We start from the raw sequence: 22,731 nt of genomic DNA on the forward strand, positions 1-22,731 counted from the left end.
ACTAAAAATTACCTATGTGGTAATTGATTTTCAATACCCAGTTATTTTGGCATGTTTCGACCGGTAGACACGTCAATGTCGGAAGAATTTCTGTCGGACAAATTTAAATCGGCATTTGCAACAAAATTTCCAGTTACTTAAGCTAAAAATAAAAGATGTGGTCTTGACTTTTCAAGACCCCCGAGTGGAAAAGCGGAGGAATCGAGATAAGTCGCAGAGGAAAAATGTGGCAGACTCATTAAAAGTATGTGGTAATCAACTTTCCAGGGGGGCCTGTACTGTGGACTAACACTAAAGCTAACTCAATAACGAACATAGTTTTCTAATAATGTGGACCAGGTGTTATAACCGTAAAAGAAATTAAAACCTTTTTATCTTCTTAACAAAAAACGTACTAACGTTCATTTACTGCCCACCGATGGAACAATGAAAAGTTTTTAAAAATATTTAATAATAATTTAACTCTAAATGTCTAACAATAAGTTATATTAATGTTCTGGGACCTTACCTTTTTGTTAGGTGTGGTGTGTACCTCGATCAACTTCCTATCCTCTTCTTTCTTGACATCATCTTCATCTTTCGTGTCATCGTCGGATGCCGCGAAATAATCCTCAGAAGACCCGCTGTCGCTCGAACAACTGTCTTCGTCAGCGCCTCTCTGAGACTTGGAAGCCCGCTTCTCTACCGAGTAACTCGCAGCAAGAATAGCACTGGCGTTCAAGCTTGCCATCCTCTTCCTGACCACCATGTCCTTAAGGTCCATCATAATTTCATTACGGTTGCGCCTTCGTTTCTTATCCTTTATTTCAGCTTCGCCTCTGTCACTGTCCTGGCCTTGCTGAACGATTTTCTCTTTTTTTATCTTAACAGGAATGCTTTCGCTGCTACTCTCGTTGCCACTGTTATAATCGGAGCTTGAGGACGTCTCGTGCATGTCCCAATGTTTACCGACGGCGCGAAGTCCAGGAAGACTTCTCAGAGTCCTGGTGGGAATCTCTACTTCGGAGTTATCCTCAGAGTCTGACCCCAGCTCGTCCTTCACGACTGGTTCCTTTTTAATGGCGACTCTAGCCGGGTCTTTTCTCCAGGTTTCTTTTCTAGAAATATGTTCTTTTTTAATGCTGGGCTCGTCGATTATGTCCAGCATGTTGCCTCGCGTCTCGTTTTCGTAGAGGCAATGAACTTTAGCTAAAGCGTTGAGAGAGGCAACGCGGTGCCTCTTGGGACCGTTCCAGAACCCAAATAATTTCGTTTTGCATTTTTCTTCCTTGCTATTCTTATTTTTTGAAGCCATCACGCGTTTCTTTATTAGAGTCATCTTTGGCTTAGTTTTAATTTTCCTTTTTGGAGTAGGTTTGGCCTTTACTTCGGGTTTGTCGACACTCAAAGCTACAGCGCTTTCTGGTTGGCGCTCTGAGAGTTCTTTAAGGGAAATTTCGTCAGATGTATAATCGACTGGTTTAACAGGTTCTGGTTCAGGACTTTTCTTAACCACTTTCGGTGGTATTTCCTTAGGTTGACTTTTTCCTTTCTTACCTTTCCGTATTTTCGCGGCAATTTTCTTCGAGGATCCTTTGGTGATTTCCTCACTGGCTTGCTTTAGAAGACTCTCTATAGTCCGCTGCTTCTTTATCTCATCCGCTTGTTTGTCAGTAGTGTCAGACACTTCGGCATTACTGCTTTGCTCCTTCAGTTTTGCCTTCTTCCCAGATATTTTTTTAGGTTTTTTCGCGGCGTTGGTGGCTTTCAATTTAGACGGTGGTTTCTTAGGAATCAACTTTTTCTTCTCGCTCTTATTATCCTTTTTGTTCTTCTCTTTTGGTGTTGTTGGTATCACATCCGTTAAAACTGTCTCGGCACTTTTTTTTAATATCTGGGCACTTGGTTTCTTGGCAGCTTTGATTTGAACTTTTGTTTTGGCTTTAGAATCTTTTTGTTTCTTGGGAATTACGTTGGTTCCTTGTTTCCTGCATGTGCGCATTTTGACTACCTTTCCGCACTGAGGTTTCTTGTTGGTCTTAGTTATTAAGTCGAGTTTATTATCGATCATTATAGGTTTGATGGGAGTCAGTTTACCTTTGATAACGAACGATATGGTTTCGGATATAGTGTCGCGAATTGGAGACTTCAGATCTGCCATCTTTTTCCTCTTAGATGATACCGACTTTTTTGTGGCGGGTTTTACTGTCTTTTTGGGCGTTTTTACAACCGAGGACCGCATTATTACCTCCAATTTTCTTTATAATACCATGAGGATACCTGAAACTAAAAATAAACGTCAGCATTAGGTGCAATCAGTAAATGTACACATTTTATTTATGCTAAAAGTATCATATGACGAGATAATTTAAGAAAGGAAATACAGATTGCGCTCTCTGGGGTTGTTTTTACTAACCGGTGTCGATCATTTATGTACACTTCCTATTCCAATTGCTTATATTAAACCGACCTCGTATATACAAGTCATAGGGGCATAGGTCAGGACATCTAGATTGTTACGGTATTGGCCTGACTTATTTGGAAAGTTAGGGGTTAATAATTCCATTAAACATAATATTTACATTGAATATGTACTGAAAATGGCGCGATATAATTGCATGTGGATTGTTCAAGGGCCAAATATCTTTATGAATTTTATTAATTCCTTCTCTGGAAAGAGTGCTACAGTGTAACAAATTTCAAGAGGAAAAACTCTTATAAAGAAGGTATACATCGATCTATTTAATTTTTTTTATAATAGAGCCTTAAAAGTCTATTAAATCACATAACATTTTAATCTGTTTTCAAAGTTCACTTATAATTTTGTTTCAGTATCAAATTTTACAAAAATTGGTTAGCGATTGTTTTAATTAAAATATGACTACAAGATGAAACGCAATAATTGAGAGTTGAATATTGAAAATGAAGACAAGGAGTAGGCAATATATCTACCGTCTACTTATGTATCGTGGTTAGTAGTAAAATTTCCTTACTGCCCACCACTTCTGTAGTAATTTAATTTAGCGCAACTGAAAAGTACTCATAATTTTGAGTGGAGGTTTAGAAAAATTATGTGGTTAAATTTAACTCTTTATCTATACTTTGCGTGTGTTTATAATACACAGAAAATTTAATCTTCGGTACCAGAAAAAACTCCACCGCCCACTAGTGGGCGGTAGGGACCAGGCTGACTTCCCCTGATCCAGGCCTCTTTTTTTTAGCACCTGGGTGAAACGAAGGACTGTAAATCTCACGGTGGTACCCCAATGTGTCATACATTTAATTCAATCTTGGTCACTTATTTATTTCTCTCTAATTCAGACATTCTTTAAATACTTGTTCCCATATTTATTTAGCCATACTCATATACATGTCTGGTCGAACAAAACGTGGAGAAATGTATACGCCCAGTTGAATGCGTGCGCGGGCAAACGGCTTATAATACAGCCGCACTGCTCGACTGGACAATAAATCTGAGTTGTTGACAAGTGGTTGACAAATTGCCTAGCAGTGCAGTGCAGCAATGCGGAATATGGTGTGAACTGACTTCGGAAAAACTATACAAGAGGTTATTTTTTCATTTAGTATGCATAAATGAAAAAAACTAAAGGAAAACTATGAAGTTTACCTTAACTTCACTTTACTAATTATGTCATAACAAGCGTGCAATATTTCAATTAAAATAATCTCTTCCTACGAACAAAAGATCCCAGTCAGCGTTGTAGAGAAAAAAAAAACAAAAATGTTTATAGATAGAGAAATAGATCATTTTAATGCAGCCACACCATTTTCAATCTCGGGGAAATTTGCACATTTCTTGAACTATTTTTAGCACGGTTAACAGTGCGCACAAGTAAAAAAAAAAACACTCTTAAATTCGCATATTAAAATAAACATTCTCTCGTATAATGCCAGCCACATAAAACCTCGGACGAAATAAATCTCGTTTCGGTAAATTCGAACAAGCCGGGCTCCTTGACACACTTCCGACGACAGATCATAAAATTATAATTTCAGGTATCTCGAATATAAATTGAATGGAGAATCACATTAGCCAAGATTCAGTGGGAAATTTATGGGCAGCTTGGAACCATTTGCACTATTATTATGGGTAATTAAAAGCTGAGCTCATTAATATGTTTAGGTCAACACTGAAAGGCGGCTCCATAAATTATTATTAAGCAGAAATTGTTGCACTATGTTGATCTTGGCAGCTATTTAACTCATAAAACACTTTCTAAGGATAAGTTAATGAAGGACTTTAAAGTTGAAGGCAAACTTTCGACTTATTCTTTCGAGATTCTAATTTAGTAATTTCTTTTTATTACTGAATGCACTTATTTTATATTTTTGAAAAATAAAAGTTGGCGGTTCCGTGACTTTTGTGTCCTCTAGTATGTCCTATACTCAACTAATGTATATCCCCAGGTATTTCCTAAATTTTCATTGTGTGTAGTCGATCGACGCGGTTCTTGACAAGTTCAAGCTTCAATTCAATTGATGTGTCAATTGGAAGCATACGATTTTTAGACACAAAAGAAGCACAAGGAGAGAATACCTAAAACTGATATTTTCAATTAACCAATAAAAAAATTTGATGAAAAATAAGTAAATAAGTGTGTTCGACAGCTTCGACTACCTCAAAAAAAAACCCGTCCCTGTACCAAATAGCTAAAATAATGCGAAGTATTGCCTTACTGTTGAAAATGTTGTCACTGCAGTTTTTCGTGGTGAAAATTCGAAATATTGGGAAATATTCAATTTTCGTGGCTGAAAACATACATAGGTATTGAATTTTCGAAACCGGGAGAGATGCACTAACCAAGACCACCTCAAAAACCCCCCGTACCAAATTTCACAAAAATATCTAAAAAAAAATGGTATAATAAAATGTATGTCGGTTTTAAAGAAACGAAAATAAGGTTACTTGAACCAAATCAGTTTATTTTCATCCTTTGAACTACAGCCCGTTGCTTCCGGGACACTCTGTATGTACAGGGTGATCCCAAATTCTTTTATTACATACCGAAGTTTAAAAAAATAGAACAAATGGTACTGGCAAATCTACAGCTACAAAGAACAAATTTTGCGTAAAAATTACCTTAGTAAAATGTTCACCCCTTAGGATATACAGTCTCTCAAAGTTTCCAAAAAAATATGGAATAACGCCTTTAATTTGAAAACCAAAAAAATGTATAAGAGTGAAATTTTACACAAATATTCTACGAATGCGTGCGTACAACTTCTCAACAATTCTTCGAAAATTTTAATTTTTTTACAGAAAATGACAAGACACATTAGAAACGTTTCTTTGATAGTGACCGGAAATTACATTCACCAGTACTTATTTTTGATTTCGTCATTCAGTACTTTATGAATCCAACATTTTACAGGGTGTATCTAGAATGTGTACGTATTTTTAAACATATACAGGTACACTTCACTATCTAGAATATGTAATTATTAGAAAATTATTTATTAATTATTATTAGTAAATAATGATGTAATAATTAATAATTCATCTATTAATTATTAATATACAAATAAAAGTTTTAATGCTACAAATTTGAAAAGAATATTCTGAAAAGTAATTGCTTCTGAAATCGATATTAAATATTTGTATTAAAATTTTTATACTGAATTATTAAATACCTAAACTGCGACAACAGATATACAGAGTGTCCGTAAATTTGACCGACAACGTTTGACGATAAATAAATAAGATCTACGAAAAAAAGTTAAATAAAAACTTTTTGGTTTTTAAGTTGAAGGCCTTCAAACGTACAGACCTGCAAATAATGCCATTTTTCTCAGGAATGGCTTCCTGTAGGCGATTTTCTTAAGAGGCAATATTTTTTTTTTAATAAAACTACCTTTTCAATGTTGCTGCCCGTTTTAAAAAAATACGACCACTGTAAAAGTTTTCACCGCTAAAAGGGAGAGGTAACCGGAGAAAACTATCACCCAGTATATCGATTTGACTAAAGCTTTGAGAAATAATACACTATAATAATTCAAATAAATGTGCCAAATTTTAACGCGATCGGTAAAAGGGTTATGAAGTTCTTAATTAAATTAGTTTTATTTTTGACAACTTTCAAGGCTCAGAAACTCAGAAACCAAAAAGTTTATATTTAACTTTTTTTCGTAGATCGTATTTATTTATCGTCGTGAATATGCATTACTTTGAAAATAATGTACGAAATGAGTGATTTAAGATTTCCATATACACGATATTGCAACATAGTCCTTATATAATAAAAATAAATCTGTCTGAAAAATTTTAAATTTTCTTTCAAATAAGTAATGAAAGTACAGAGTTGTCAGATTTACGAACCAGATGTGCAGTTTTTGTCAGTAATCTTAGCCCTGCAAAAATCTGTATTTACTCACAATCAGTACATTAATAATGATGAGCCCGTTTAATATTTCAATTTCTTAACATTCAATTTTCTTTTACAATTTACTTTATATTCATTATTTACGTGTTTAAAAAAAGAAAGGTTAAAAATTACTCCTTTGTTACAAGGTTGTTACCTGTTGTATTCGATTTTTTATTCACATGTACTTTTATGCCATAAACAACTATTCAATACCAGTTGTTCGTTTACAAATTGGCCAACAGAACTCGCTATAATGTAGATATTCAATTTTCCATTTAATTTTCAACGCAAGGCCTGAAAAATTATGATCTAATGTATTTGCTGCAAGAATCAAATTGATGCTGAATCCAACGCAACACACTGGCACTTCGGTAACATCTGTTGCCGAGTTACATTAGCAAATTGCAGATATTTACTTAGTTTTGTGAAATATGAGGTGTAGGGATCCGAGTAGAGTGGCTTTCGAAATGCTGTTGCTATTTTTACTATAGATTTACTAGAAATGTATATTTATAGTTCATTCTAATCGTTATTTAATGTATTCAATATGACCATCAGCATTGTTTATACTGTATTTAAGCGGTTAACTTAAATAAATATAATTGTACCCTTATTAACTTGTATAGGGGTAATTGAGAGGGTAATAGTACACTGCCGTATACCACATCTATTATAAATACACAACAATGATTAATAGCTTTGTATTTAATACCACCAACAATACTATTAGATAATGTTCAAATATTTAACGAAAAACTCACCGAATATGATTACTGGGCTGAATTTTAAGATGGACGATATTTTTCTTAATTTCTATTTATTGTAATAATAACAGTCTATACAAATGTTTCCTTCCATATAACTTTTGCATTTGTTAAATTTACTTACGTAAGATTAAATTAAATCGACGCTTTAGCCAATGTTGAAAAGCGGACTAGAATTTTGAAATATAATATAATTCAGTAGGTATATACATACTTACAGGCTGTTACAAATTTGCTTCTCACTACAGGGATCTCGGAAACAGTGAGATATATAAATGGGGGCAATGTTGCGTAATCAGGGGACCAACATTATGCCTCTAAAAATCGAGGCTAACGTGATTAGTTTTCGAAATATTTGAATCCGTTTTTGTTTAATTTCAGCCTTGTTTGAGGTGATTGAAAAAAGACGAACACTTTCTCATGACAACTTTTTGCCCTCTATCGAATGACATAATCAGTTTTTATATGTAACGTTTCGTCTCTCCAAGACCAGCTTGGAAGTAGATTATTTAATTAGGCAAATATTACATCAGTAAATGTCGAACGGTCGTTCTCTTCAGACTAAGATATTTTATCACCGCTGCGAATAAGTTTCGATGAAACAAGGGTAGAAACATTCCTGATGATGCGATCTATAACGGACCCTATCTAGTTTGTGGAATTTATTACCAAAATTTAAAACTTGTTAAGAAAAAAAAACATATTTGTATACTGATTCTATTTGATTTATCAACTTAATTCATTATAAATTTTCAAGATGTGGATATCCGTTAAATCCGAAGTTAAATCCTATACTGTTTATAACTGTGATGAGGAAATACAATATCGAGCATAATATCGAATATAGTAATAAAGGTATCTACACATATAACCTTAAATATCAACCAATACCTTATCTTATCTTACCCAAGGTCTTTGAAATAGTATTTCATTCAATAATTTCTAATGAATTAGTGGGTAGATAATACTGAACTGTTATCAAAATAGAAATACCTACGGTTGAACCCTTCTTTAGTCAGAAATGTTATTACAAAATCAATCCTCTAAACCCACTGCATTTTTTTCATTTCAAAGTGAAATTCCTATTAATGTACATATTATATCTTTGTGTAAACACTCCCCAGCTATATAAAAATAAAAAAAAATGCTGTACTTTTATTAGCTTCATTATTATTAGTTAGAGTATGTGAATAAATCAAGGTACCTAGACATACAGTTGTGGCCAATAAAATATTTCCAATTTAAACTGCCTTTAATCGTCTTAGGCCGGAAACTTCTTTTGCCACATCTGTACCTAAATTATATTTTAAATTTATCTACCAATTTCTAATGCCTTGAAATGTCCAGTAGGACTTGGATCTTCTGCACAACGGTTTACCTCCCAAATCCAATTTGAAGATTTTTTATAAATTTGTCGTGAAATTGTTGTAAATTTACCGTAAGAATAGGCGTTTAGCTACGCTTATAAGCTCACATGTCACATAAAATTTCATTTTATTTTAAAAGCGCAACTAGTGACAATTTAGGGGAATAACAAGGCATTGGTAGGTGTTGCAAGGGCATTACCATCCAAAGGTATATATTACTAAGGCATTAAATGGCATTACATCGAAATTTAAAGACATTAGACAGAAAATTAGCATTCGTTTACAAAATTTTACGCTAGCGGTTTACCAATCGACTTGCTTCGTAAGTATCTATTTATATGAATGGGCCAGACTTTAAGAGTAGTTTCCTTGCATGAAAATAAACGGATTTAGATGAAATTACCTTGCTACAATCCTGTTTCCTTCATAACTTTCAGACCGTTACTTATAAAATCTGTTTTTATTTATTTTTTTACTCTTTTTACGATCCTTTAAATGAAAATTGGTACCTATAGCACAGTTTCCGAGTTAGCCTAATGTCAATATAAGCTCACTTTTAATCCAAAACTTTTTCTGTAAAAGATTTACTGTGCGAAAGATATAAGTACTTGTTGCATGTCGCTAAAATGCTCTCCATCATAGGAAAAATGGATTGCAACTTTCTAAGGCCGCTTGTCAATTACATAATTAATTACGGACATTTGAGTCCTTGAAGCATTTTAATCTAAATAAACTTTAACTCTTTTTTGTAAATTTGTATTAGATGTATATCGAACAAATATTTTTTACGGTTTGGACTAACTTACCCTTGTTCAAACGTCAGCGTCTAATGAAATGAAAATGTGGTTCAGCAAAACTAAATTTAAAGGCTATCTCAGCAGGCGTTGACTTTTGAATAGAGGCAGACTGATAATCTTACATTTATTATGATCAATGAATCCTCCTAAGTACCTAGATACGGTTCTGATTTGCACGGATTAGTACCTAACTAACCCTGGTAGGTAGATACATACCTATGAGATGGATCATTATTATTTTATTCCTGTTTAATTTCGTGAATTTCATGCTAATTTGCAACATCGAGATTTTTAGTTATCTCCTTATCACACACCGCCGTTGATGTCTGATGGGTAAAAAAGCAACCACCATCTAAATAAATGTTATTTTTTTCAGAAATGTTTATAAAATTTATTGGATTAAGTATTTAGCTGAACAATTTTTTTATCTAATCAAACAGCCCACACATTTAACACCGTTACTTTTGCTTGACCTCGTATTTGTAAATATCTAAATAGAATATTTGTAACACAAGCAATCTTATTTTAAGATTTACACGTTAATTACGCAGCATTAATCCATTCTATTTAGTACTTTGTTGTTGTAACTTTCTTTCAACAACTCCCCTTGTCTTTAAACAATCGCAGCCTATGTTCAAGGAACACTGGATTGATTTTCTGACCACTTTTTTATAATTAGAAAACATCTAACTGAAGAACGTTTACCACGTATTTACGAGAAACGGTTTTCCTCAACAATAATTGAAACCTGCGCCCTTAGAACAACTATTATATAAAGACTTCATAGTACCTTAACATTGATTAACCCTCGGCCAAGGGAAAGTTGATAAAAAAACTTTTGAAACAATTTAGATTGAAAATGCGAGGTGTATGCGCGAATATGGGAATTTAATTTAATTTAACAATCATGACAAATTTCTTTCTCTATTTTGTACGTGGGAAAGAGATGAAAACTGTATTGTTTACCTTTGGTTACGATGTTGCACATACACACACACACTTACACACTAATTAAAATAAGCACTTTGTGTCACGACCACGGAACTGCAATGGAGCACAATTAACAAATACATCTTTAAGGGTTCATCACGTACACGAATATTTTTAACGCATTAATTTACGCTTATACGAAATTAGATCGCACGGAACTGTAATAACTCCCCGCCCTAGATACGTTCTGTTACTTTGACAGGCCACCATTTTAAGCCAACGAAAAAAGTCGGAAGCTTTCAGAGATTTCAGTGGCATCTTTTAGCGCTGCCTGCAACTTCGAAAATCCTTGAGCTTACTTGAGACACTTTACGGACCCCTGAATTCAGGCAACTGGTAATGCGTCCTCGCGATATGTCTGTTGCCTATGGCAGGCGCTATAAATGATTAAAAATAACTTTTTAAATATACGTATGTACATAGATACCTCATTCACATTGAGGTACTATAATTACATATTTTCAATTTTGGTGTGTACCTAAATTTACAATCTAATAGTGGAATTAAAATTACTTTATAATAATCATTTTCAAGAAAATATTATTAGATTTTAACAATAAACTTTATTGCTACATTTTAGCATAAGATAATTTATACAAGTGTTAACATATTCGTTACCTAACTTTGTAAGTGTACTCTTCTAAGGCCTCTAGCTCCCTAATTATGCATTTGCTGGCCATGCTCATAGGAACTTTTTATTCCATATTTGTGAATACTGTTACACCATTTCAAAGACACATTGTATAAGCACCATCATCGTCATAATTTACATATATAAACATTGTTGGGCTTCATACAAATAAGGTCAGAACTAGCATTTTACAGGCAAAGAATTAGCAAAATTGCAAGCTAACACCAGCTGAAGGAATGTGGGAGAAGTATTTATAAGTCCGTTAAGACCAGTGCTGGGTCAATGTGTCACATTCGCGGTACCGCACAATATTACTACATGAAAACATTCTGTAATCCCACGGAGACCGCAGAGAATATCAAATAAGTCGAGCATTTGTCAATCACTTAATAGGCGTTTCAAACAAAACATGTATGTCACTGAACTGCTAATTAAGACCTCGCAAAGAATGCCTTGACGTGTTTGTTGAGAACGGTGCTTGCAATAACAATAACCCGAACTCATCATTTAACAGTTTGTATTATTAAAAAAAGTATGACATTAGGTTTTTACCTATTTGTTTGATTTAATGTACTCATTCCTACATAGCTCAAAAAATTTGATTTTAAAATAACCTTAAAATAGAGACCTTTTGTTGTACCAGCAAAATAAAGTGCTAAAAATACTGGTATTTTAAATGTTTTAAAAATTACACTAAAATATGTTTTTTTTTCTCTTTATTATATGTATGTCTCCTTTTATACAAACCTGAGAATATGGTTTTCAAAATTTGAAATTCCATGTTATCCCTTTTTTGATAAAATTAAAGATTTGCGTGTACAAACAAATGTCTTTAAAACAACTGGAACTACATTTAATCATAAATGAATTAGTTTACGATACAAAATAGTTAATTTTATTATAGTGTAATGAAAAACGTTTTCTGTAGCGGAATTTTTTTTAAGCATTAAAAAGGTACAGGATCTCCCGGGTTGAAAAAATTTTTAACATTAGAGTGAGGGAAAATTCTTATATTCACTAATTCACTTCAATTTATATAAAAAATGTTTATTCAGCTTTGTCAGAGTGGCATCTAATAAAAAATTAATTCAATATATAGACCTTTTTAGTAGTGGCGTCTCATCTGCCAAATAATAGGCAACCTCATAGTACACATTGTCCAGATGGAAGTTAATCAAAACCCTGCGTGCTGCTCATTACCGAATAGACCCTTTTAGTAGTGACGTCACATAGGTACGCCAAATAATAGGCAACCCCATAGGGTTGCCATATTTGGCCTAATAATTTCTCAATATTTTTACTTGATCGATTTTCGACATTATGTACTCTGGACATAAGTCCAAAAAAATGTCTTCTATGTCATGACCTTAAATATCGCGATATTCTGGCAATATATTATAGATAGATAGATAGATAGATAGATAGATAGATAGATAGATAGATAGATAGATAGATAGATAGATAGATTTTATTGACAAATTATACATCAGTAAGTACATTTTTTCACAAATTAACAACTAAATTGTAATGATATAGAAAGATTATACGAGCAATTGATAATGACCGATAAAGAGTTAAAAAACATACAGTTAAACAGTTTAACAAAAACAGTTAATAGTTAACAGTTAAAAAACAGTTAAAAAAGTTAGAAAAAAAATTTAGATATTCGTTAAGAGTATAAAATTAGAAATATTTAAGAAGTTTCAAATTCCAGTAACAAACTTAAAGAATTATAAAATTGATATATTTAAATTTATAGAACAATATTGACTTTTATAGTAATTAATAAATTAAAATTGTTAATGTCACTGAGCATGCACATTAATAGTATATTACGTAATAAGTGTTGTAAAAAGCATTTTACGCACGAATGGAAAATTACGCACGACGCCGCGTAGCGGCGAGTGCGTAATTCTATGAGTGCGTAATTGCATTACACCATGTATTACGTACTATACTTTACCTACGACCACTACGTTAAATACTTAACCTCGCAACAGGATATAATTTAAGAAAAGTTTGGTTATGGTTAAGAGAACGTCTATAATAAACTACTTGAAGAAAAAAACACTCGATAAATACACTGACACAGCCCAACACCAAGAAAAACAAAAAATACTTAGTAGAACTAGAAAATGCTAAGATTAACAAAAGAAGAGAAAATATGCTGACAGCGATGACATATCGACAAGATTTCACCTGCGTATGAGGCTATTCCTTCCGAGCATGCGCATTAGGATTAACAAATTTTTACTTTATTTAAATTTAGGAATATTTTTATATCGTTTTTTTGCAAGTTTTAAACATATTAGTGTATCTATTTTACGAACCACGTGTTGGTTAAATACTTCTAAATCCTTGTAAAAATAAATTTATTTAAAGTTGTTTATTTTTATAGTACTTATCTATGTAAATAGTACACAAGGGTCAGATTCGGTCTGTACAATTTCAACTATGAAAATTTGTGGTGGGTTGCCTAAATATGTGACGTCACACTAAAAGAGTCTAGTGATCTAAANCCCTTGGTACTTTGCGTGTGTAACTTTTTCATCTTTGACTTTTTAACAAATTGGACAGCAAATTCCGTTTTCCCGAACTGTTTTACGTTAAAAAGGTACTCTTGTTTCAAATCGTTATCTTTAACGGTTTCTGAGAAAATCGCTCTTGAATTAATCCCACTTTGGTCAATTTCATAGTAATTTACTTAGTGTTGATCATAGAATCGGCCTGTTCAGGGTTGGCAGCTAATTATGAAACACCCTGTATAGTATCTATGTAAATAGTGCACAAGGCTCAGATTTAGTCTGTGCAATTTCAACTATGACAGTTTGTTACGGGTTGCCTAAATATGTGACGTCACACTAAAATAGTCAATTGGCCACTAAATATCTATCTTACAGAGGAGCATCCTTTTAAACTAGTATATAATATAATATATAGTTTAGGCAAAAAACTTCTTTTGCCTCTTCTGAACAACTTACATATAGCATGTTCTTGCACCATGTAGGGTTTACAATTATTGTTATATGACCAAGTACCTACCCATGTTCTTGGATGCACCATAGGAAGGCGCCAATAAGTATAACAATTCATTTGCTCTGTTCATGCTATTTTCATTTGCTACGTGCTGGAACATATTCTAAATTTAATGAGAAAATTAATGAATATTTAATAAAAAATTGTTAAGTACCTAGATATTTTTATTACATTGCTGAAGTGAAAGTGGTTCTACATCTGTTACCATTTACGAGCTATTCACGTTAAACGATCCGCATTAACTAATGTAAACAGCACAAAATTTCTTTCCGAGGTATATCAAAAGGATCAATATTTTAACGACTGTCGTTACTTATCTACAAGAAATCGATAAACACATAAATTGAAAAAAAAACAGCATGGTTCTTCTTGCCACATTCTCTGTTCTATAGTAATTACGTTACGATACTTCTAATTATCACATTTTATAACAGAATTGAGTAGAGTATCTTCCCTTCACCCCGGTTGTACCATTTCTACAAGGAAGATAAAACAAAGTAAAAGTTATCGACAGATGTAAAAGTACTAAAATCTACAGAATTAATATATTATACGAGTTAGTTATGAGTAATTAGTATTCATATTTGTCGTAGTTTCCATGCTAAATTTTAATGTAAAGCTTTAACGACAACATTAAAATGCCTTCTGGCCTTCTTTTCCCGATAAGAAAGTATTAGTAATCAGAAGAGGACAGAACATATGTCCCTTATGTTTGTTTTATTTTTCATACCTATACGTAGATAATTTTAGATATGTAGCTGTGTTAAATATACTCTGTTTACTTAGGACATTCCACCAAATAATAAATATTCGATATTATTGTAAAGTGTTAACCAATAATTATATATTTCAATTAGATAAATATAATTCAATAACAGAGTAAATTTAGTTTTACCAATTTTTTAGAACTTTTTAGTTTATTCGAGTGAATATGTAGTCCTACAGAATAATCTAAAATAAAAATTTATATATCCCACATATATAAATTCAAATATCAGTGATTATGTATTCTGTTCCAATTTTATATGAGGCTCAAGTTGAAATTGGTAGGTCTGAAAAATGTGTTACATTAGCTTCAATAGCTCAAGCTAAATAGAATAGGGCACGTAATTTTTAGATAGATAAAAACGATTTGCGATCAATTTTCCACATAAGTTTGAAACTATGATAGTCACAAGTCTGTATTGTGCAAATAGAGTAGAAATAAGGAAAAAACAAATATAAATGCAGGTTATTTTAATTGCAATCAGTACCTTCTGAATTATAACTAAAATGCGAGGAAAGAAATTTCTTGAGAGAGATAGGCTACTCATTGCATAAGGCTTTAATTATGAAATTAAAAGGCGTTACATCTTACAAGTAATAAAGCTGATTTTTTTGTGTTTATTGAGATCATGTTCTTTGAGGAAATTGGAAGGATTTTTTTATTGTTCACCAAATGAAACTCCAGAAGATTTGTGGAATCGTATAAGTAAATACATTATATTTTTAATTTTCCTTTAAATTTATAATACTTGCTTAACATTCATTGTAAATATATTATTATTTCGGTTAATTGTGGTTTCATATACATTCATTAAATAACTTTGATTGGAATGTCCACTAATTAACAATTTCATTATTTCCAATTAAACATTATACTCTCATTTACCTACGTTTTTTGTTTACATTGGGAAACATCCGATAGTTTGCAACACTTTTGTATAAATTTTACAGAAATATTCGAATATTACTATTACTACTAACATTCTGGAACAATTTAAATCAATGCTCCCATAAATTTACAACAAAACAACATTTTTTTATATTTGGTGTGGAATTAAATCTAATTAAATAAAGAGCACCTAACTTCCGAAAAAGCGAAAACTAATTTATTACATGATATGATTTCGACAGTACCTACCTGTGTCAATGTCCCTAAAAAATTATCCAATTTGTTTGTATCACCTTGAAAATGATCATTTGTCGGGACAAAGCATTGGAAGTGTTGAACATAGTACACTATCCAATGTTGAAATGCTTAGTAAATAAATAACAAATAACTATATTTTATCTGTAAAAATTAGTTGTTGTTAACAATAACAGACATTTCCCATCATTGTACTGTATTTCTTCATTATACACATTCATCCAGCTTGTATTTTTTTTTATTATCGTAAAGGTACAAGAGTGCAATATTTGAAGTAATTCTCAACTACGATATTAATAATTCATAAGTATCTTACAAATACAAAATAATGCGTGAAGATAATTTTTTACACATTTCTATATCTAGATCTAGATCCTAGATTTGTAGAACAAATGCATTGCAATAATTTATTTATTTACCAGGAGTATATTTTCAAACCTTGGGGGTGAAGTTTCGAGCCAGAGACTGAATGACAGTTTAGCTCGATAATCTTAGAGCAAACTGATATATTTTGAAATACCGATTTTGGCAAGAATTTTATATGCCTATGCCTATACCTATGACGATGTAGTCTCAGAAGCTATAGACTCTATGTTGCCGCTTGGAAGTGGGAGCTCCTTAATAAAGTACAGTACGGCTATGATAAGGTTTGTTTTAAGTAAAACAAACAAAATTGAATCATATTTTTAGTTGTGTTCAAAAGCATCTGGGTCACCCACAAACCCTGAGACGTTAGCGTGAGGAATAAATTGCCGCTTTTAATTATTTTTAGTCTCAATTAAACAAGCTTGAGCATGTAATATATATTAAAATTTAGCTGATAAAATTAACTGTTATTGCTGAGTCTAGGTTCAGTGGATATTTATATACGATTTAGCTGTAAAAGCAATGTTCAACGTACTACTTTGTATCTGGAGCAGGCATAATGTACAGTTCATTGCAAAATATTACACTTTAAAAATAACAAAACTGAATGCTGAACAATCTTGATATAATTTAATTAATTCCTTGCAATATTAGGTAACTTATAATTAAATTACTTAGACAAATATTACAAGAACAAATCTTAATAGTTTACTTTGTTGATAATTTCTCGATAAGGCATAAAAACAAAACCGTAAAGGCAATGTGTTTTTGATAAGCGGAAATAGAAGAAGAAAATTATAAGGAATATATTCACGTGACTTAAATATCTAAGTAATTCGAGTTAAACTTCTCATTTAATGATAGTACAAAACTGTAAGCATCTGTACGCACGTTTATATAATGTAAGTGTTAGATTATATAAAAGCGCATACGTGTATTATTACGACTTATTAATAACAGTTATTTATAAAAATTTATTAATATCGTTACGTAATGCTAGGAACTAGTAATTTCCATTTAAGGTATGTTTCATTTTTTATATAAGAATATAGCCATAATTAAAATTATGTAAGTAAGAAATACTTAATTAATCTGCATAGTATTTAAATTTATTTTACATTTTTATTTAGATATAACATGTTGCAAAATTTATTTTCGCATATAACATAAAAGAATATCAAAGAACTGGCAGAGGTAGTCAAGTCAGGGTGAGCGTTCGATCGCTCTTCATGGGGGCGCTGCTAATTCTCGAGGACTGCTGTTCGGTTTATATCCTGACACTTGATTTCTTCGGATTCTGGCGATTTGTGACTGTTGATTACCCTGTCATGGAATCTGACTATTACTCTAGACTGCGACTCTTTCATAGTTTTCTTTTTTTTGAGTGAATGATTTGGTATTGCCAAACGAAAATAATCAGAACAAAGCAAATAAAGTGACTGCAATGACTAATTAAAGAGAAAGTTGAGGAGGTTTGATTTCGATATACCTATAGCAATGTTTTAAACATATGGGTACATTAAACAAATATGTGTTAAAAAGCAACTACATATTCTCTTTATACGTATTATCATCTAATAGTAAGTAATTTATACTTCTGAATCATTGAAAAATATGTATTTTAGTGTTTGTAAAATGTTTGTTTAATTAATCAGTACTAGATTTTTTAGTTTTCTCTATACAATTTTCTTTTGTAATATGACTAAATTGAGACGAATGAAGATTAAATCATTTTTCAAAACTATGAATAGTAGAGTATATAAAATTCTTTTTTTTAGATTTTACGATCACGTATAGCTAGCTGCAAATGTGTTCCATTTAAATTTTATAACTTTCGTTATAAATATTTTATTAGACACTTCATAAATTACATTGAAAATGTATTAACTGTGAGTAGTTACATACATTCTTCCCCATCAATTTTCAGTTTTACAAAAAAATAGGACTTCTTTATTTAAATCCGCACATTAATGGTATGTTCCAGTAGGTATATGTTGCAATAATGCACAAATGCAGTAACGGATAAAATTAAATTGTTTTGCCATAACCACAATTAGTTTACCAAACCATAACAATTCTTTCACCACCCAGAGTCTTCATCAAATAGTGCTAACTAAACAACTGTTATTGTTTTGTAAACAGATACGTTTCAAAAGTCTTCCTTTTTGTCAATAGTTGCATCACGAATTTTAACAGAAAAAGAAATAAACCAAAATTATTTAAGAATTATTGCAAAGAAAATGACTGAAAACAGAAGTTATAAATACAATAGAAAAAATATAATCTAAAACAGATATTTTGTATCAGTTGTGCATTGGAATAATATACAGGTTCTGCAACTCAACCAGAGGGTTTAATTTTTGAATGTGCGGTGGCATATTTGTTATCTGATTATCTTAGGCTTTTCAGAATCTTGTATAATTGGTATCTGCACATTTTGTAGACAGTGTTTTCAAACATATAGCATAAACATAAGATTTAAACACAACAGCGCGTAAATTATGCTATTAGTCTGAAAACCCTTTAAATTGCCTTTCTGTTGATACCACACAGTTGATATTTAGTATCTATTTTTCAGTATTAAGGCTATACAAGGTGCTTTTTTAAAAATGGACACAATTTAATGGAAAATTCCTGGTGGATTTTGATCTTAAAATAATTTTACACACACAACTGATTTTAATAAAGGTTTCTATTTCGCAGTGACTGGAGGGCTTTCTGGGAACGTAGTGAATGTAAAGAATGTCTAAAAATAGAATAGAACTTAGCTGCCGGCTTCCGGACCGGAAAAAAGTGAAATGTATATATTTACTGAGCTGTTTTACTTTTCTTACATATAGCCTTATGTCTTTTACCCATTTCTGTTTTGAACTAATTAACTTACAGTAAAATATGCGAAACACATTCACTTTCATTTTATACCAGTTTAAATGAAATAAAACAAGAGGAAGAAAGTGTAACAAACTAAAATTTGTAACTGAAATTTTATAAAATAGTGTACCTGTCGTAATTTTCGGTAAAACATGTTTTGTTTTTTTGGCTATTTTACTTACTACTTTACTACTAATCTAAATTTTGTTTTTTTTTTTTACTTTTTTGACTCTAATTTATGTTAAAAACGACGAAAATCCAAAAAATATTTAAAATATTTACTTTTTTTTTAAATTGTTTATTAACGATTCTTTGCATAAAATTTTTCTTTTAAATTTTTTAAATAAGCCAATTCGATGGGAAATTCAGTTCGTTACAAAATTTTTCCTATGAACTATACCGAAATTTTGCTTCGTTTTCGTGTTATATTTAAAAATCTGCAATAACACACCGCGGTTGTTTCATTTTTAATGGCCATTCGAACAAGTATTCTGATGAAAGTCCTTGAACGAATTCTTCCTTTTTTGCAAAAAATGAGAATTAAAACGTATAAGGGTAAACGCGACGAAAATCGAAAAATTGGCCAAGTTTGAGCGGCCATATACCAGTCAATTCTCATCCAAAAATTTTGTACAACCTCTTTTTTTGAAGAAAATTTGATCTACTTTTTTTATGAAGCAATACCTATACCTATCTTTACTCAAAAAAAAGTAGCGGCAAAAAAAAATAAATTAAAAAAATTTTTTTTGCTTTTTTCAAATTGTTTATTAACGATTTATTTTTAAATTTTTTAAATAAGCTATTTCGATGGGAAATTCAATTCTCTAAATAATTTTTCCTATGAACTATAGCGAAATTTTGCTTCGTTTTCGAGCTACAATAAATTAAAATTTTTTAATTTTTAAATGCACCCCTTTCAGTTTTGAAAAGGGTGCATCGGGGTGCAAAGAGATATAACATCAGGCTATAAGTCCACCATTCATTCCAGGCGAGTACAATCCAAAGATGGGTCAAGACTACAAGACTTCTGCGGATCATGAAGCACTGGGATCGAACGTCAGCTCTAATACCGTTCAGTAATTAGAAACAAAACCTGGACATTACTTCTAAAACGCTCCTAATTTATTACTACTTGCCTTGTATAAAGCCTTTGCACCTTAATTTATAAAACATTTTGATTCATAAATAACATATTTTTACAATTCGAAAGGTTATTAAAAATTTTTACAATTTTTTGTGACCACATTACTTCCGGTCTAGAATTATAATTCTAGTACCTACTTCATCCACCCAGACATTCTAAAATTCTACGATGAAGATCCCAAAGAATACAGCAAATTCGTAGAAGCTTCCTATGTTTAAGGAGATCTACACAAGCTCTAAGAAGTTTCTACACCTACTACAAGAACATGCATTAGAAAATACTTTTATTACTAATGTTTGGCTTGTGGAACTGCATCCGCGTTAGTATCTTCTGATCTTGTCGCGCCCAGTATATCAACACCAACTAATGTAAAATGAAAAAATTCCTCGACTTCCATTGAAATATCACAAGCCCATCAAACTGTAAACAATTATGTGTAATCTAATAGGTATTTACGCTTGAAAATTATGAAATCTCTACTCATTCAGTGGAATGTCGATTACTTGGGAGTGTTTTGGTTATCTTTATTTGTGTACGCCACCTGAACTCCGTCTTTGTTCACCTTCGAATACCGGTGCAGTTGAAAAGAGATAAACGGGCTCATTTGAGGCGAGAAATCGTACACTGGACGTGCTTTTAAATTGGCCTTAGCCCGAAGCAACGAAAGCAGAACAAACTACGTGACGTTTCTTTAAAAGATTTTATAGACCCCATATGGTCTGGGTGCCAAACATGCAGACAGATCTAAACAATACACTGATATATAATGGTGCATTGTAATTAAACAATAATTGAACAATGGAACCCATATAATGACGTTAATTAAGAAACGTAAACATGGCTGGGCCGTATCAACTGCATGCTTAAGTAACAAGTAACTACCTAGTTACTTTTGCGGTCACACTTGGGTCGTTAGAGGCAGGAAGTCTAGGTATAATTTAAAAATAAAGGTAACGACAGAGATAAAAACGTGGGCACACCTAGTGGCATGTTTTCTGGAGATATATATTCATATATTCCATGTGTATATTGATGTATACAGGCTGTTCAGAAGCAAATGGGCCGTACTTCAAGGTTAAGGGTAGATTCCTTGGGTGGAAATAACACGACGTCGTTGCTTACATGTTCATGGATTTGTTTATGATACTGTCTAATTAATATGTGGTCATAAAAAAATAACCTTAACTCTAAAGGTGAATGGCTGAACAAACCAGTTTAATGATTTAAATATATTATTTTTTAGACAGTAGAAGGTAGACACACCCTAGAGGCATAATTTTTTAAAAATTCGTTTTTTTATTACTAAAATTATACCCCTAACATTTGAGAAACCATTCGAGAAAAAAGAGATGATTTTGTTGAAAATTTAATTAATAATTCCATATTTCAGAGTGTACCCTTCTGTTTTTAAACACAATCAAATATTGCTGGGTAATTGTACTAACAACTTTCATTTTATTGAGATGTTATTGACCATGACTTAGCTGTGAACATAAGAACAAGCAGAGATGCTTTGTAGAAGAGATAATACAAAAGGTTTTCGATAAGGATGCTTCTCCCAACAATGTTTAATAACCACGTACTTCAATATGTGTTGGTACTTAGATTATGTTAATGTTACTATCCTTTTACAGATATGTAGTGATAATTATAATTAAGTATTAAATGTAATTATAAACAAAACTGTTTTTTTTTGCTTCGCAAAACATTAATGTTTATTTACATGCATGTAATATTATGTTGAAGAATAATGCTGTAAAAAATAAAGCTAGATGCTCGCAATATGGAACGAATGACACTCATCGGACAAACCGAAATTTTTTGGAACCAATATGACCTTATTTCTGGCAATCTCACTGTTTATTTTGTCATTTAACTGATACGGTGCGAAATTTTTCTTATATTTCCGTTGAGCGTGAATTCAGGCTTAAACTGTTCTAAAACTGTCAGATATACTCGATCATTTATGTAAGAGTCACATACTTTCAGAGAGTCTAAAGTCACGAATCAATTGGTCAAATAGATAGTTTCAAATCAGTCTTCAATTGCTGTAAAAACAGACCTATAGTCTATTCTGCCATATTAACTGTACCCAAAATATCTGTGATCTGTGAACATATTTCTATATTTCATCAGAGTTTTAGCTTTTTATTCATTCCCATTAGTTAATTAAATGTCATATGTTTTTATAGTAGTTGATACTCAAATTATTCTCACTTCCCCGAAAATCATCTTACAACTATTTAAGTAATTCATTCAACATTCTTTCTCTTTCACCTTGCACGTGACCCCCACATTTATAAGAGAAATTAAGACCTTACCTTGACTCTGACACTACATAAGTTTAAATGACGTGATCACATTTTTGGTTTATCTTGCACCTGCTGTATTTTCTGTTAATGTTATGCATTTGATTAATTAATTTGAAATGAATACAAAACTTAAAATAGTTTTAAACATACCTATACCACTTACATAACACAGTTGTTGTACA

The 22,731-nt window shown here is 31.8% G+C and overlaps 1 protein-coding gene across 2 annotated transcripts in view; it reads right to left on the reverse strand.

Moving 5' to 3' along the window:
* LOC108911080 overlaps positions 1-10,475 on the reverse strand; it is a 259,915-nt gene extending 249,440 nt beyond the window's left edge. The window contains exons 1-2 of one of the 2 annotated variants that reach the window (XM_018715925.1): positions 10,257-10,475; positions 509-2,259 (exon numbers count right to left, since the gene is read on the reverse strand). In XM_018715925.1, coding sequence (XP_018571441.1) covers positions 509-2,221 — 1,713 coding nt within the window. In that variant the 5' untranslated portion in view covers positions 2,222-2,259; positions 10,257-10,475. Of the gene's footprint in view, positions 1-508; positions 2,266-10,256 lie in introns of both variants that reach the window. The other variant, XM_018715918.1, reaches the window with a different exon arrangement.
* Between the last annotated feature and the right edge of the window lie 12,256 nt (positions 10,476-22,731).

Source organism: Anoplophora glabripennis, unplaced genomic scaffold (genome assembly GCF_000390285.2).
Source record: "Anoplophora glabripennis isolate ALB-LARVAE unplaced genomic scaffold, Agla_2.0 scaffold6, whole genome shotgun sequence".
Taxonomy (NCBI): domain Eukaryota; kingdom Metazoa; phylum Arthropoda; class Insecta; order Coleoptera; family Cerambycidae; genus Anoplophora; species Anoplophora glabripennis.